Genomic DNA, 18952 nt, shown 5'->3' with positions numbered 1-18952 from the left:
TATAATTATAATTTATCAAATATAAAATATTTAATGAAATGTTTGACTAAATATTTTTCCTTTTAATAAAAATATTTTATAATTTAAAAAATTCTTAAAAAATATTTGATTTTATTTTCGTTTATCTCGTTTGACAATGCGAATGAAACACGTTGCTTTTATGTCACTATACTTTACGCAGAAGCGTAAAAATATGGATAAATACAGGTTTGACGCGGAGTATTTTTTGTCGTAATTATGGTCGCCGAGCTGTGAATCGTCATGTGTAATTAGACTTAACAATATTTCTTCTTACGGTGCGATAGCTATACCATTTTTGCAAGGCACGAATGCACCGTATCGATGTCAAGGACATGAGACAAAACGCGAATCGAAGCTGTCTTCGTCGTTGCGTTCCATTCGCTTTTTTCCACGCCACAGAGATGTTTCCTTTTCAGGATTTAAAGTATGACATCACCCTCACCTCGGTGCTTTTTACATACGTATCATATGCGTTCGAGCACGTTTTATCTCTCTTACATAACGTTATTCTTACACTTCTTCGATGTTGCGATGATGACAATTAGGAAATAAAAAAAAACATACTTGTAACGAGCATTTTTGTGCATGCGTAATCAAAAATGAGAAATTGCGATATTTTCACGAAGGTATATGTCATGGTCATTTGTGTCGTAAATCAATGTCTCCCAATCAATTCGCTATTTTTTCAAGAATCAAGATCCATATGATTATAAGATAACTTTCCGCATATCTCAATCATTTTTATATTACTTAATTCATGCGCCTCGTGAATTGAAGAATCGGTATACTAATATTTCTTAGAATTTCGTAAATTTTGTTTACGTTCAGACATCAGCAACGTGCTTATCTCTCGGAATTATTTTTAGAATAACTTTTAGAATTACTAGTGCTTTGTCTCAAAATTGTTGCAACAAAACCAGAACGAATATGCTCCGAGACTATCGAGTCACGTTTTATCTCGCGCATTAAGACTTGTTTGTCTCAAAAGGGGGAAGAGATAACCGAGAAATATGGAGGTTGCCAAATATAGTCCGTTGCAAATCGACGACGACCGACTCTCGACGCGGTGAAATTGTGCATTTCTCCCTTTCTCGCCTTTCGCGTCGCGTTTGCAGCGTGTGCTAATAAGACTTAAAAAAAAAAAGATGAAACAAGAGAAGCATGTTTTTATAATGCAAGGGATAATTTTTTAATTGATAGACACGATCAGTCTATCGTGTCTATCAATTGTATGATTCTTCTAATCATAACGATTACGAAAGTAATTTAATTAATAGCCTTTCTTTGGAAATAGACTCTTATGTTTTTTTCTTATACTTTAAAAAATATTATTACAATTTTAACAAATATTGATTCGATTTTATGAAATTTATGTAACCCAAGTCGCTTTCATAATTGTTGGCAAATTTGTCGTCTCGCTTCCTGTCGCATCTCTGTTAAATTGCCAAGAAGTTCAGCGACATATTTGATACCCGATATATCTGATGTACCCGAAAATACATGAAATTTCCAACGAAATTTCCGTTTAATAACGTTTTCTAAATTCATTTTCGACGAGCATCCCGCGGATGTGAATCTGCACGCGATGCATTTTTGCGGTCATATAAAGGAGACCTGCAACCTCCCACGTAGCTCTAACAACTGTTTTAACGGACTGTGCACCCAAGTTTGACAAGTAAAGCTGGAGCTCTCGCCCACGCGTGCGTGTCGTGTCATGTACGTTACGCTTGACCCTTTCTCGCGCGTTGTTTCTGTATAATCTTTTTATCACTATTATGGCTTTCACTGTACGTTTATTAGCAAGGCGCGTGATCAAAAATAAATTTCTAAAAATATTGATGTTAATAGGCAGCACAAAATTGTTTTAATAAGAAAAATAGCTTTTCGAATATATATAACTTCTTTTCTATGTGAAACTGTCAAAAGAATTTTAAGGGAAATAAGAAAGTTCTTTAAATAAAACTGTTTGTACACATAATTGCAATTTATATTAAGGTCAATATAACGAGATTAAGATATTCAATGTTAAGCAAGGTTACAGATAGAAAAAGCGGTCGCATTATCAAAGTTCCTCTGTGTGTGTGTGTGTGTGTGTGTGTGTGTGTGTGTGTGTGTGTGTGTGTGTGTGTGTGTGTGAGAGAGAGAGAGAGAGAGAGAGAGAGAGAGAATTGAGACAAAAAAAGTAAACATATTTACTTGAAAAGTTAACTCTAATTATAACTTACAATTAATATTAGAATTTTCATCATTATCAATACCTTTCAAATATATTCACTTGTCATTCTTTAATTATCTTGCATAAGAATCGCAAAAAGATTACAATGATAAAAATATTGATAAAAATTTTATATATGTTATGCATTTTACGCTGTATATATTTAAAGACATAGAGAAAATTTGGGATTGACAAATATTTCTTTTCGAATTTATGTTATCTAATTAATTTATGTAATTAATATTTTCATAACATTTTTATCACAATACAAATTTTTATAAGTCTTGTGCAATAATGTTATTATTTCACTCAATAAATAATACAATTGTGATATCGATAGATACGCCCAAAGATAAACTTTATCGGGTTATTTACCTTTTGCGATGCAATTAATAGATGTACTTGTTTATATGATATCTTAATTGTAGATAGATTTTAGAAGCGCATATATTTCTTTCAAAAAAGAAAATGATGTAGAGGATAGCAAAGAGTCAAAGAGGAAGGCAAAAACTGTCGGTACTGAGCAATGATGTCACAACTAGACGATAGCCCTGAGAGAACGTTTACCCCGCGGCTCGAAAATAGGTTTTATACATCTATGTATAGTACTTCGTTAACTGTATTTAAACATCGCACTATATTGGGACGCTTTTGCAGCTTGCGGTGACAATATACAAATCATTTAATGGAAAATTAAAATTGTCAATATTTATATTTTTTTTATCTAAATGCTATGAATTATAATTTAAATATTATATTATAATAATTGCATTTATATATATGTATACCATTAATCTTAACAGTTTGCCTTCCTTAATTATAACTTCCACCATAATTACCGCGATCCCATGCGCATTTAGCAGTCACTAAAACATGAATTTAAGCAAATGCAATTCAAAGATTCGCTGGTTAGTTAATTGCACATTTCCTTAATTAAAAAAAAAACCTTTTATTCGCGTGTCGTAATCACGAGTGGATTTTACATCTGACGCTTTGCAGGGTTCTCAGGTCAAGCGTAATAACGAATAAAAGGCAACGAAGCGTGTGAAGGTGCAATTTTTTTCTGACTTCAAAAAAAGCTCCGATCGATATACATCATGCGAATTGGAGATGTCAACATTGCGCACATTTTGAAATCTCTAAGCTCGCTCTTTCTCTTTATAGAGATATATAGAGAGATATAGAGAGAGCAATCTATTAAATAAATAACTTTTTTTGATTAAGTATAATTAAAAACAGAGCATTATTAAAATTTCTAATACCGCATTCTCTTTTTTATTTAGTGCTTTTTTCGCTGCTTTTTTTAAATATTTTAAAATAATATAAAATAATATTTAATACGTATAAAATAAAATATGTGTGTGTTTAAATAGAATATATATATATATATATATATATATATATATAATATAAAATAAATAACAATATATTTTATAATAATGTGAAACTATATTGAAAAAAAAAATTTAATTATATTATATAACCAAAGAATGTATGCTATAAGATATCGGTAGCGAGAGTCAGTTGCATCAAGGCGCTTCTATTATTAGCCAACCTTTTTCGCCGTAGTTGGAAGTGTTAATTAATATAGCTCGTAATGGAGCCCCCCCGTATGAACACCTTCTCTGTGTTCGCTAAATTATCCGGTAGACCTCGATCGCCTTGATGCACATCGGCGCGAAAGCGACGATGCGATTTTGCCGAAGGAGGACAATCATTGCCACCGCTATAATCGTCGCCGATATGCGCCATAAATTCAAACAATGCATGTGTGTTTCTTTTTACAGGTTGTTCAAAATGGTTTAGAGATCCTGACGTATCTCGCGGATCGAATGGGTCACGATTTCAAGCCTTACATTTCCACCATCATTCAGCCAACGATAGATAGGCTAGGTGAGTGCTGAACGTATTTGTCCCTTTCATTTGTCTGATAAATCATCGAGGAATCGACAATAAATGATATTAATACTGGGAAAATTTCTATTATTATTTACGACAATCAATAATTTCGTAGCTTATGTAATATTATATATTTTTGCTTATAAATATTCTTAAAGTACACATGATACAAACATGACAAAAGATGAGTTGACGTCAAGTTTTTAATTAGAAAACTATACTGCTTGTAGACTTTTATCTAGAAGCGAGTTTTACTGTATTGAATGAATCATCAGTTAATCGTTAAATGAGTTTCAAATAGAACGGAGTGAAGTTTAAATGTCTTTAATGAGGTTGAAGTCTATGACAGATGTATACCATATTTGTCGAGAACCGGTCCGCCGATCGCTTTCAGCTCTCCCGCAAAGCTGATGTTGAGAATAAGTTGCACACATACGAGCAATTCGACAATATCTTCTCCTCTCCCCGCATTCATATATCATATCATGTACGAGAACCGATGATTAAATTTGCATTTATTTCAGGTGACAGTAAAGATGCTACTAGAGAAAAGGCGCAATTGGTGCTGCTAAAAATTATGGAGAAAGGATGCATGTCGCCTCAGAATCTTCTTGATAGACTTCGTCCGGCTTTTAATCACAAGAATGCAAAATTACGAGAGGAAGCTCTGATTTTGTTGACGACAACATTGAATGAGTAAGTTGCAAGTTTGCGTTTATTTAAAATGTGTAAAACATTGGGTATAGAATGATAGAAGATCCCTAGAATATATGGAACATTAACATTTTTTTAGACATGGAGCAGACGAGATGGCTCTATCGGGCGTGATCCCGACCATTGTCAAGTTGCTGTCTGATCCTTCGGAAAAAGTTCGGGAGACCGCTTTGAACACGCTGGCGGACATCTATCGACATGTAGGCGAGAGATTACGCATTGATTTGCAACGAAAGCACAATGTGCCGCAAGCCAAGTAAGTGAAATGGCTAGTGAAAGCGGATTCTCTTTTCGGCTTTCAGTCTGCGAGAATTTCATGGCACATTTTCTAATCGCGATTCAATCGCTCGTGAAAGGCTTCTTCTCACTATACATTAACTGGTTAATGTAATATATTATAATAAGTTTGGCTTACATGATCACAGATCGGAGGTCACTAGTGACGCAAAAGTATGTCTTGTGAACTCGCTTATCTTCCCGGATTTAAAAGTTATGGGTTCTTACCGAAACTGAGTAGAGAGCAAGCAAGATAAGATATCATCATTAAAGAGTTCCGAAATTTCTTATTTCAAACTTTAGTAATAGTAATTCACAAATATGACTTATAATAAAGAGTAAAATTAATATTTTTCTTTTAAAAATAGCTTTTTTAATAGATTAATAAGATTTTTGCGGCTGAATTGACGATTGATTAAAAATGCAATATTATTCGAGTAATTTTTAGTTAAATATATAACAATATATTTTTTATTATATCGATAGTATCGAATATTTAATATTATTTTAATAGTAAAAATTAATTAATTTTAAAAAATTATTTTAAAAAAATAAAATATAAAAATTTTAATTTGTTAATTTTTGACAGATAAATTGGTTACCAAATAAGAATAAGAATAGCAATATCTAGAGATTTACATGATCACTTAAGACATATGATCATAGGGCGATATTTTTATCAGAAGAATTTATTGTAAGAAAATCTACAATCGTAACATTATGTAAACTGTTTCCTCTTTTGTTTATAGGATGCTCCTGTTAATAGAAAAGTTTGATCAACTGAAGGCTGCCGGCGATCTTCTACCCTTAGCAATGTCATCTGACGGTGAGTGAACTGATTAAATTTTCTCCGGCGCCGCGGGATATCGCTTAATTTAAAAGCTGGATGGTGATAAAAAACGACGCGCGTGGCACACTCGCGTGTCACTCCCGGGCCTATCGTTATTCAATGCACGCGAGAACTGCTTGTATCGTGCTGCCATCGCACAGCCATGGAGTCTATCATGTAGCGCGATTTTTGCCTTCGCATGCCAGGAAGATTCTCCTACTCCGCTCGTTCCACCTCGTCTCACCTCCCTCACAACTTAAATGTTACATGCATACATCATGAATATTTACCAAGGACCGTATGTTCCATGATGTGACGAGAATACTCGTCGGTATTCCACATCCTGGTATACCGCGTGAAACTTCGCTGACTTGGATTTAATGACACATCGATATCTCCGTTCGGATCGGAATTTTTACCTTCTCGTTTCCGGCGAAGAAAAGGAAAATTAGCGATAGTGCTAAAAATAAGATTGAAATTTATATCCGTATAAAGTTGACATTGAAAAAAATTAAATTAAATTTCTATACGTCATTTAATTGCATATTGTCCGCACATGTTTTCGAATTTTTGTTTGCACGTTTAAAAAAAATAGTTATCGAAAAAAAATTCCACACTAGCTCTGTACAAATTCAAAAACTGCAACCTCATATAATGTGCGATAAACAATGACTGCACATGAAAATTTAATTTTTTCCAATGTTGGGGAACTTACTTAATACGGATGAAATTTATGCGCGACAGCAAAACCGCACATTCCATTTTGCATAAAGCTTCGTTTCCTTGAACGATACAATGAGGTCGCTAATTCGCGTTATCTGCGTCGGGTACATTACATAATATTTTGCATACGAAGCGTGATAGAATCGCAACGCCACGATAGACACTGCGTGCAATACATATCGGTAGTATATTGTTTCAAGCGCCGCGCCTGTAATTCATACCGAAGTTAAAACCGTCCCGCTTGAAAACGAACGGCCTTGTAACTGCTGAGTTCCCCGGGTGTGTGTGTGTTCAAATTTTGGTCATAAATATTACAAGTCGCGTCGTATTTGGCTTCCTTCGCTTTTCGATTAATAGAAAAATCCGTACCGATCAAAAGTTCATCTACATCGTAGCGCATTCCGTTTGCGTAATCGATATGAAATGTTGAGATCGTAAAGAGAGATACTCTGCAATTCATCTTCTTGTCCGTATCTTTATCTTTAACTATCGAATTTTATCGGAGCTCCGCGATTTATTCCAACTTGGAATATGGCGATTGTAATTATTAATTGTTGTCATTAATTACCATCATTATATTATGCGCGAAAGTTTTGCCAGATAGTTTTCATCATTGGAAGATTACCCTACTTATTATTTGTAATTATTTTAATTAGTTTACTAATTATTCTTATGAGTCTAAGTAAATTAAAGACATAAATGTCACAACGATGAAGAAACTCATTAAATATTTACTATCAATTAACGAGACATCTTCATTCTCAACTCTGACTGAAAGTTAGACATTAATAGAATTTTAAATAGATTTATAGTATGAAAGAGAGAGAGAGAGAGAGAGAGAGTGTGTGTGTGTGTGTGTGTGTGTGTGTTGTGTGTGTGTTTGTGTATGTTATTTCATCATCTATCTCTCTCTTTCTCTGTTAGTTGTCAGATCTAGATTCGAAGATGCGCGTAGCTTTGAGTCCATTTCCTTTGCTACACCCTGTGAATACACATCGATCACGATTAGATCATACATGGGCTTGGCTGAAGAAGCCACGGCGCTTCGCTTGATTTCAGAGATATTAATAGAACTCAAAATAGCCGTGAAGCGCTAATAGCGATCTTCCGCGAAGCGCCGTGCATCCCCTTCATGGACATTCGAACTTCCGGTCATAGCAAAGTCCGGGGGATCAATCTCAGGCGTTATTAGAGCGGTTCCGTAGCATGTTTTGTACGCTGATTATGCACCCATGAATATTCCAAAGCCTCTCTTGCAAGTAATACTCTATATATCTTTAAAATTATAAAATCCCCAGAATATATTAATTGAAGTTGTGAATTCTGTAACATCCATCTTGCATGTCAATTAAAAACAATTTATAACTTAATTAAAATCATTCAATACGAAGGAAATTCGAGAATTACTCTCGTAATGAGAAAATAATATCGATTGCGAGGAATTAATCTTCAATCAACATGTGTTATATATCGATATATATCTTGATTCATGCATAACATATATTCATTCATGCATAAACGTTTACTTATTAAACGTTTTGCATAAATTCAATTTTCCAATTTTTTTTTAATATAATTTATACATGCTTCGCGGTCGTGACGTAATTACAGTTGACGGCCGTTCAACGTGTTTCGACGACTGAAATCGCGTTCTACGAATGCGAATGAGAGTCGCGGGACGAATACTTTTTCATAGCGCACCTTGGTGGAATTTCTGTGACGCGAACACGCCGATTAAAACCGTCATCGTGACGACGGTATCCTCGCACGACGAAGTTATGCGACACGGAAAGGTTACGCGAACCTGGCGAGCGAGCAAAAATTTGCATAAGTCTCGTTTTCGCTCTCTCTTTCCCCGTGACCCCGCGTGCAGCGGGGATTGTGTTAGAGGTTCACAGGCACATAACTACGCGATTTCTCCGGAACACGCCAGCGCTCCTTGATTTGCATCTTAAAAAAGTAAAAAGATCTCCCCAGTCTCCTGTGAATAAAATCAACGTACGACGATTAATAAATGTCACCCCATCAAGTGAAGGACATATTTCTCAAAACAAACTGACAACTCTTTGGCAATCTTTCACACACAGTATGTATATATGTAAATTCTACTACATTGCACATGTTTAGGATCCGAATGTGAAATTGTACGAATCGATCTTCAAATCGAGGAAGCGATCAAGGAAGTTTTCTTAAATTTGAATTATTACATCTTGGCTTGCTTGTGTACGTATTAAAAGACTTTAATTAGTATCTTAATCATCCCGCCACGTACTTTGTAGAAACTACCCCCTCCCCCTCTTCCCATCATATCGTAAATTCATACCACCGTCCACCCGCGTTCGCTCTTAAACTCATGCCTTATTACGCGACCTTATCCCGAGGGCAGTGAGATGCATACTCACGTGCTCAAGTGAAAGGTAGGGTGGCAACACGCAGATTTATCTCCGGCGCACGATTCCAGGCTGCGCGCACCGATCAGATATGAAAAACACAGAATAACGCCCGATTGCTGCCCTTTCGTCGCACCGCGTTCTTTGACCGCTGCCCCGCTAACCTTTTTGTAGCCGTAGGTAAATAAAGCGATTCTAAAAATATATTTTTCATTAAGAAATAATTATAGATCCCACGTCACAATTATATGCGATAGAAACTTCAATGTTCAAACGTCTTTATTTTCTATCATGAAGAGAAAAATTACTTACACAGAGAAAAATGTATACTGTATTCAAGTAAATATTATTTATTTTAAGTATATCATAAGTTCACCACAAGCATTAAATTTAATTGAATATATTCTGAATTTTAGTAAGTGTACAGTATTTTAGTATTTCAAGAATATTAAATTAAAACAAAAATTTGGTTTGCTTACTACAAGAGTTGACGTAAAATAAGTTTGATTTTTCTTTGATACAACTTTACAATATTCTTGAAGAGAAAATAAATTCTTCTTTTGAGTACATGATAATGAGATTTTCTAACATTTGTGATGAGTATTTTAAGACTATTATCAAGAATATATTCTTTGTTGAAGAAAACTATTACTTAAAAAAAGAAAAATACTGAGTAATCGCTTTTCTTGGCAATAGAATAATATTTTTCTCTGTGTAGATAAATTTTGCGCTATAATATTGAAATAAATAATTGAAGAATTATTATTCCTAATAATTTGCGTTAATATATAAATTTACAGCTTATACTTTATTTGATAATTCTGCGCAGAATGTTTGGAAAATCTCTACGCTATTTCTTCCGAATCAAAAGGGACAAATTATTGTATGATGATATAATAATAATTGTTTGCTTAATCTGACACATGACTCTCGTGCTCGATAAACGCGTGTGTACACTATTATATAACGGCAAAGTCTGTTATCGTTCGTCTTCTCGGTACTGGCATGTGTGGGCAACTCTTCTTAGCGTTGTCTTTCTAACGACAAGAAATATATTGACGCTCACATTTTTCGATGCCGATGATCTCATGACGCGTGATGCCAGAAAATTTATCATCGATCGTCGGTTTCTTCCTCGTGTTTGTTTTCGATTTATTTTTTTGCGAACGACCGAACTGCGTCTTGTTTTTCTCAAAGTTCTTACCTGTTATATCTTAATAAAGCATCTGCTAATTTTTATCTTGCCCGGAAGCGTCTTTAAAATAAACCATGTAAATTACTCTTTGCGCAAAATTTTAAAAATATCTTCTTCAGTGATCACATATTTCAAGATATTTTAAGATGATGTAAAAGATCGCGGTGAATTTAATTCGCAAACGAGGTTTACGTACTTTCACCAAGATTATGTCCATCGTGTATCGATGACAGGTTTAATTTGATCATAATTTGTCTTTATGAAGTAAAAACCGGGAAAAAAACAAAGCGAAGATCGACAAACTCGACGTCGGAATAAGACGTTAAATTTATTTCTTTTTGCAAAACGATTAATCAACGAAGGTCTACCGCAAATCTCGGATTAAATCCGTCTTTATTTATTAACTGGCAATAATTTTTCAAGCCATCCCGGTCTTTGATGCACGATGAATGCTGCCAATTTTCTTCGTATTTTCGAGCATCATTATTTCTTTGCTCGACAAGAAGGTCGTCACGAGACTACCTAGTTTAGCGACCAATTATATATCTCGTTCTTTTTGCAAAGCGCAAAAAGCGGAATTCAAGCGCCGGCTTATTTTCGTCGATAATGATGTCCGTAATGATCCTGTTTTGCGAGTAGTCGGGACGTTTGATTATTCGCCTTACATTAACCTTCGAGCATGACATATCAAAAAGTCAATCCCGAGAACCGTTCACACCGTAATTTCAATTGTGTGTCATTTCTCTCTCAATTGTGTGTCAGATTCTCATTTTCTTTTCCCTCGGAGAGGTTTACGTAAAGTCTTAAAAATAACAAGCTGTCCCTCGAAAATCGTCACTTGAGTAACTTTTAAGAAAAGTGGAGCATTGATTTTCTTCCGAGGAAAATAGCTTGAAAAATTTCGCCTCGTGTTTTCTAAAGAGATCGGAGATCTTCCGGCTTGATGTTCCACGGTTAATTCCTATATCGTAAACACTTTATCCGCCTCGCATCTCGGAATTACGAATTCGCGGACGCGCGTTAGCGTTAATTAGCAACTCGAATTAAATAGCTAACTCGCTTTCACCAAGGACACCGACCGATGATTCTCGATGCTCGGAAATACGAAGAGTTGCTCGCCATATGAGAAAACACTCCCGCTGTGTTTTCTAACTTCTTTCCCGTTCTTCCGTAACACTTCATTCCGTAACACACGTTCATGTTGAATTTCTAAAGAGGCGGGCATCGGCGGCGAGCCTCTGAAAAGAAAAGAAGACATAAGACACATCTTTCGTCCCACGCCGCCGCAAGTCCGTATATATATGTTAATTATACCGTCGGATGTAATTATCGATACCGCTTCCATCGCGCATGCGAATGCAAGAGTAATTGCAGAGACAGAAGGAGAAAGAGAAAGAGAAAGAAAAAAGGTAGTCGCGGCTTGCGCGCGATTCCGTTGACCGGGTTTTTGCCAACCTTGCCCGCCGACATTTAGAATAATATATAATCGCGAAATATCGCCTAGCGTGGAATATTGCATCGTGGAAATCTGTATAGTCACGACGAATCGAGGCCGTTCATATGCACTTCCGGTATTTTAGATCGCGCCAAGTGGCCGGACTGTTCAGCGTCGCCTGACCCTAAACTGTACAACCGAGATCCGGCAGATTTTCTTTTCCGACAGTTACATTAAATTACGATGTAATATTACATAGACCTAGAGATGTATTATTTTATGAATTTTAAAACCCAGAAATATTACGTTTCACTCGAGTTAAATTTTAATTTGTATATAAACTTGATACTTGATTTATTTTAGTTTCTTTAAGATGAATAATTAAACGGGGGCACGTATAATATATTTTTGAAATGCAATGAGATACAGATATGAATTATATTTCTCATGCAATAACGCAATTTTATCGATCGTTAGAATCAAACATTATAATCACATCGATCCGTTTAATCCGGTCGTCACAAACTGTATCCCGTGTGCTTAATTATGTCTTAATGCATCGCGTCGCACGTTAATTAAGGGTTGCGCGATACCTCCGACGATAATTTATTACCCGCTTTCCGCAGCAACGCGTTTCGATCGCAACTTATGTTAGCTCGAATTGATCCTTAATGCTACTGGAATTGACCGCGATGCGAATCAAAGTTAATTCGCTAAAACTCTGTGCCATTTAATATCCTCAGATGTTTCTAATATTATAATCGCAATTTTTATGAAAGGAAAATCGATTGTAAATTCGTCCGAAGATCCATCGCCAAAATTTTGTACGAATGTTACGAAACACATTGGCGTATTTTCGGTCCAAAATACGCGAGATCGGACTTGACGACAGATTTACGAGGGCGGCATGTTTCGACACGATGCGCGCTTTCGGTCCTTTCTTGTTTATTACGAGGCGACATAACCGATCCTTTTATTTCGCGGTCCACATTAATCTTTCCTCCCTCTCTTTTCCTGTTCTCTCTCGATTGCTTCTACCGCGAGCGGACCACCGGTCTTAAAACTGGCGCAAATTGAATCGGACCGCATCAATCACCCACCTGTTTTTCCATCGCGGTCGATAATTTGTCGTTCTTTCGAAATCGGCCGGCGGTATTCTTTTATATGCAGGACCGGTTAGAGAGATTCGCATACGGACAGATCTTAAAAATAATATTTTTAGATTTTGTAAATTGAAATATTATTTTCATTAGCAAAAAAAAAAAATACGTATGTACAAATATATTCGACACATATATTAGAGATGTCATATATTCATTTTACCATGTACGTTTATTATTTCATCATTATTATTCTCATTTTTATTTATAATTTAAATATATAATTTATTTAAATTATATAATTATACACAGAAAAAAAAGAAGTGTCAAATCAAAATTTATATACTTAAACTAACGCGTTCATTGTTTCGTATATACGCAACAATTTCTAATCTTCTTAGAAGAATTTAATAATTTTAAATTTCAATTATTATCGTCTTATTTTAATAGTGTAATTGTCACCTCAAGAATATATAATTATTTAATTCTACTTTAAGAAAATTATAATCTTTGATTTAAAAATGTTATTTTCTATCCAACACTGTTTCTTTTCTATTCAAGAAAATTAAATCTTAAATCATGAGAATATATTTTTCTCGATTGAACTATATAAAATGGCTTCATTCAAGTAAGCAATTATTCAAGCAATTATATTTTTCTTAAACGCGATATAATCTCATTTCCATGTTAAAAGATTTCCATGTTAAAACTAAATATATTTTCAAAATAAGAATGTCATTTTTTTCTGTGTAAATATATTAATTTATTTAAATATATAATTTAAATAAATTATAAAATTCAAAATGAATGAAATAAATAAAGAATTTTCGCGGAATGTGATGTTGTGTAGTTGTGTTGAATTCATCTTCGAACCACTCATGTGCTTACATGGAAATGAGTAAATAACATTTTTGAGCGGCAGAATAAATCGATTAGTCAATGCTCGATCTCGATTGCACGGCTTCTTTTATGTTCTCGACGGTGAAACTCGGCCGATCTCATCTCGAGATCGTTAATACGCGATGGAAAGCACCGACGTTCTGCAGATGCAGCTCTCACACCTTCGCACTCGTGAATTCAAAGCGACGAAGACAGAAAGCTTAACTCATCTTGCGTGTGCATTTCTCGAGCGATTGCGACATCGTCGACTTTCGGTCTTTCTTACCGGTGAGAGATCGGTGTGTTAATTATCTGCATGCGCCAATTAACTTATAATTATTAACGGGACAATTCGACTGTTCGATCTTTTCTGCTGATTGAGCTTGGGTTCCCTTCGAGCGAGCCATGTAAAAAAACGTAATAATGTTTTATTTTGCATAAAACGTAACGAGATAATTATCTCGTATTAGCATTCAAGACGTAATCAAAGTTTCCTGCCGCGAGAAAAAAAGTGCACGGTAATTGACAATCTTTAATTATGATTGAATTTATTTGAATGCGCTTATCTTTCGTTTCGCAAGAAAATATTGAATAAAAAAATTAATCGGTAAAAAGGCGAACGAGAATAAAATATACAAAGGTAAATTGAAATATTTTCATTCATTAAAAATTAATACGTAGTAAAAAAATAGAAAAGTTACAAAATTAAATCGCGAAAAAATACTTATAAATTGAATATGTATAACTTGATGTGTAAAATTTTCGCGTAAATTTACAGTCTTCATACGTGACATGTGTACGTCGCCGAAGAATGCGACTAAAATCGCGCAAGCCGACCTCGCTAAAAGTGCATTTTCACGACTGTACCCACCATTGTCTCTGATGACATACTTGACAATAGCATCGCTGGCATTGATTTTCCGGAATCGGTGGCGGCAAGGCAGAGGCCCCGCGCCTTCTCGCTCGTCCCTACGGCCTTTGGCCCCTTCCAACGGCGGGGCACCAACGATAGGGGAAGATCCGTTGTGGGACCCCCTCCTTCGGCCCAGCTGCTTTACTCGCGTTCCGCGCATAAGCGCTTACTCTCGTCAGCCCGACTGAGAGTAAACGAGTCGATGTTTAGCAACGTGAGAGACGCGTTGTATCATAGGTAGCTTCTCGCGGAGCGAGTGTTGTCGCGATCGTGTGTTTTTCTCCTTTTTTTTTCCCTCGTGCCACGCGCGAGGATCGATTTCCCTCGTCTGTAATTTCGGTGAGATCAGTGGTTTCGATATGCTGCTAGAAACACGCGACAATCGCCTCTCGTAGTCTATCTTTGTAAAGTACGCCGTCCTATCGTGGAATCGATTACGCTCTCATCGGAGAGATATATCGCTTCATTTTTTTTCCCTTGTTCAGGATTGTCATTATTACCGTCCGATCTGTCCGATCATCTCGCGGTGTGTTTACCTCGCACGGAAGTTTTCACGATAAGTGCAAGCACGCGAGAAATGCATCGTCGCGGTATCGTGTATTTGCGCAATCGATGCCTCCCGACACGCGATACTTCCTGACAGTGCGCGATTTTGAGCGTCGTCGGTGGTCGCGGTTCGCCGAAGGAATTTTCAGTGTCCGACGAAAGGCGATGCGAGATAAACGACGAACGCTCGGCGTCGTATAATCGTGTAGCTGCATAGGCTAGTATGTACGTATACGCGAGTCCGATTGTTCCGCGCCTGCGGCTACAACAGTGAGAAATAGTGTTGTTAGACAAGGATGTAAACGGAGAGTCGCGTTATTTCGAAAAGAATCGCACGGCGCAATATCCAGTTTCGAAGTGAACGCCGGAATAACTCGGGTGTTTCTTTCACAACGCGGTGGAATCGCACAAATAAATTTCTAGACAACGAGAAATCATCAAATTCGACTAGAACCTAAAAAATCTCTCTCTCTTTCTAATAATTTAAAACTTTCGAAATATTTATTGTGCACATTGGGATGACTGAACTTGGTATCATTGTTCCGTTCAAATACTATTTTGCATATCTGTGTATGTGTATGTGTGCGCGGTGTGTCACGAATATCTTTATTTGTGTCACGTTTCGGGCCGCCTTTGAGAGAGATAAGGAGTTTACTGCATACGTGTCGAGGGACTCGACAAAAGTTGCATCGGCAAATATGCAAAAAGGCCGAGCAGTCCGTTGATCGAAATTATTAATGCGCTCTCTCGGTCGCGATGAACTAGATGATTCCGTTGCCTCGAATATATTCCGTTAAACGGGAATGTAAATGCAAATCTCGCGTTTCTTTGTTACACGATTGTAATAGAGAATAGCCTTAATTATGCAATGCAATACAATGCGAACGTCATTTCGTTCTATAGAAAATATGACTTCACTTTAAATTCCTCGAAGGTAATATCGCGTTTTGAATTAATAGATAGAGCTAAGCGTGCCTGTCGGCATGTTCCATTAATTATTCCGCTTACCTCAATCATAAGCAAAATGTGATTGCAAACAATCTTAATGTACTGTTAACTTTTTTTATATTTTTATGTCCTTGTGTAATGAACGAGAAACAGGATTTTGCGTTTGAAAAAAAATATATATACATATTAATATAAAAAAATACATATATAAAATAATCGTCTCGAGTAAGTTTATCGAACAATTCGTTGGCTTCGATGCCGCAAGAAAATTTCGCAGTGATGTTCTTATTGTTTCACGTAAATTACCTTATAACGAGGCGTGAAACGAAGACCGAGATCGCTCGTGTTCCGCTTTATTCGGAATAAATAAGGGCCATTTTTAATCGAGATCTCGGAACGACCGCGTAATTAACGTCGGAACCGCTCACGTTAATTAATCGCAGTCGATACGGTTTCAATATGACACGGGCAGTTTGTTCATTTTTCTCTTTTTTTCTTCTTTTTGCGCGATTTAATACACGGCTCGATGTCCCTTTTTATATATGCGAACGATGGCGAGTCTCACCGCTAGACGATGTTAATCTACACGTCGGCGATAAATGCCCGCGCACGTGTGCGGTAATGGGCTACGCGTAATAGAGGCCGATCGCATTTGTGACGCAACCGATTCCGGGAAGTAGGATGAAATTATTTTTGTAAAAAACCACGCGACCGTCCGTATATCATGATGGTTTAAGGCCCGAGAAGCAAATTGATGTAAATCATGCTCATCCTTTTTTTTCCTGAAAAAAAAAAATTCATAACGTAATGAGATACATCGAATAAGCGTGACTATATTTAATCAAGCTAAAAGTTAGGCGTAACATACATAGGAAAAAAGGCCATTCTTGTTTTGAAAATATATTTAGTTTTAACATGGAAATCTTGAAATGAGAATATATTGCGATAATTAAAGAAAAATATAATTGCTTGAATGATTGCTTACTTGAATGTAGCCATTTTATATAGTTCAATCAAGAAAAATATTCTTATGATTTAAGATTTAATTTTCTTGAATGGAAAAGAAACAATGTTAAATAGAAAATAATCTTTTTAAATCAAAGATTATAATTTTCTTAAAGTAGAATTGAATAATTATATATTCTTGAGGTGACAATTACAATATTAAAATAAGACTATAATATTGTTGAAATTTAAAATTATTAAATTCTTCTTAGAAGATTATAATAAATTGTTACGTATATACGAAACAATGAACGCATTAGTTTAAGTATATAAATTTTGATTTGACACTTATTTTTTTTTCTGTGTAGATTTTTTCGGTTGATACACAGTTTTATATAATTTTTTTTTAAATATACGGACAAATACATTAAAATGATGATTTTATGAACTTCCGTATAAAATTGTTTTTATTCGCCTGAGTGGTAACGTTGTATATTTTTTCTTTAGTTTACTCAAAATTACATCGCTCGGATATACGATATCTACTTTAAAGAGCTCCGACACCGACAACTCGCATGAACGACGCGCGGAGATCTGAATGAACGCTAGAAACGTCAGAAGAGAAGGCGCACGAGACGATACTATCTGTAACGTGAGAAAATGAGGTTTCTCATTAAACGGTCTTGTTGCGTGTTACACGACGCGTGTGTGTTCGTATACATTGATTGTTGGAATCGGAGAAAACACCGGTACGAAGGATATTAATAAATGGGTCGCGATCGCCGACCGATATCTGAGAAAATCGCGCGGTAAAATTCTTAACGGTATTATTATTAGCGTTGTAGTATCTTTAATGTAATACTTCGTTTTATTATTGGATCATCGATTGTTGCTGCTGCATGTATAGCAAGTACGTAAAGTGATATACATAACTAACAGAGAACATTGAACTGGTATTCGCCGAGAAAATCAATGGCTCGTGTAGTAATGAATCGTTATCATTCCTTCTTTTTTATAATTATAATTTATAATTATTATTTTAGAATTATTATTTTACTAATTATAATTTTTATTTTATTATTTTAAAATTATTATTTTATTAATTGTAATTTTTATTTTATTATTTTAGAATTATTATTTTATTTTAGTTTTTATAATTATTATTTTACATATATCATTTAAAAAAGACATCAAACTTTCTAAATAATTGACAATTCACAATATATTCTACGATATTTGTATTCATTAAAAGTTAAACTGAATGCGCATGATAATTACATTATTGATTTTTATAGCGAGGGAGCGATTAAAGCTCATTAATGGTTTAGATCTGTACAAAGCTCATTAACGGTTTAGATCTGTACAAAGCTCGAATGGCATGACAAATATCGAGTGCCAGGCAGGCTTGCAGAAAAAGAAAGAATCTTTAGTGTACCGCTATAAACGGCCTCACGCAGCTGCATATTACAGAACCTTCTTAATGCGAAAGAGAGCGCGTGCATGCGCTCAATACGACCGTAAAGAATGCTCGGAAGGTAGATAATAAGGTGCTTGCGAGAAAGGCAAGAGTAAACATTAGGAACTGTTACGTCGACAATCTTGAAATCCAACGGAAAGAGAGAAAGAGAGAGAGATATAACTATCGTTTACTGTCGTCATTTGCTGCAAACTGCCAGTTTACGTCATAATTCCAGTAATTTTCCCTTAATGATTTATTAAGCGGTTCCATTCGATGCTGATTGCGACTTTTGCAGATTTCATCGATTGAATTCTTTTGCTGAAAAATTGCGAGAAGATTAAGAAGAATCGAAAACACGGGAAGAATTAAATTGCGGTGTCTCTTTAAATCAAATTTTCGACATTTATTTTTCGGTAATAACTTGTTAGGAAGAGATAAATTTTTGTTGGAAGCTTGTAGTATTAC

General features: G+C 35.5%; 1 protein-coding gene across 6 annotated transcripts in view; it reads left to right on the top strand.

Moving 5' to 3' along the window:
- Window positions 1-18952, top strand: part of LOC105256185 (CLIP-associating protein 1) — a 36268-nt gene that overhangs the window by 6318 nt on the left and 10998 nt on the right. For 5 of the 6 annotated variants that reach the window (XM_011265910.3, XM_011265912.3, XM_011265908.3 and 2 more), the window contains exons 2-5: window positions 4024-4129; window positions 4660-4831; window positions 4929-5105; window positions 5875-5951. In XM_011265910.3, the coding sequence (XP_011264212.1) occupies window positions 4024-4129; window positions 4660-4831; window positions 4929-5105; window positions 5875-5951 (532 nt within the window). Of the gene's footprint in view, window positions 1-4023; window positions 4130-4659; window positions 4832-4928; window positions 5106-5874; window positions 5952-14787; window positions 14929-18952 lie in introns of those variants that run through there. The other variant, XM_011265913.3, reaches the window with a different exon arrangement.

The sequence above is a fragment of the Camponotus floridanus genome, unplaced genomic scaffold (genome assembly GCF_003227725.1).
Source record: "Camponotus floridanus strain SB8 unplaced genomic scaffold, Cflo_v7.5 scaffold74, whole genome shotgun sequence".
Classification (NCBI taxonomy): domain Eukaryota; kingdom Metazoa; phylum Arthropoda; class Insecta; order Hymenoptera; family Formicidae; genus Camponotus; species Camponotus floridanus.
Note: the sequence above shows the minus strand (reverse complement) of the source record. Positions and strands in the feature narration are given on the sequence as shown.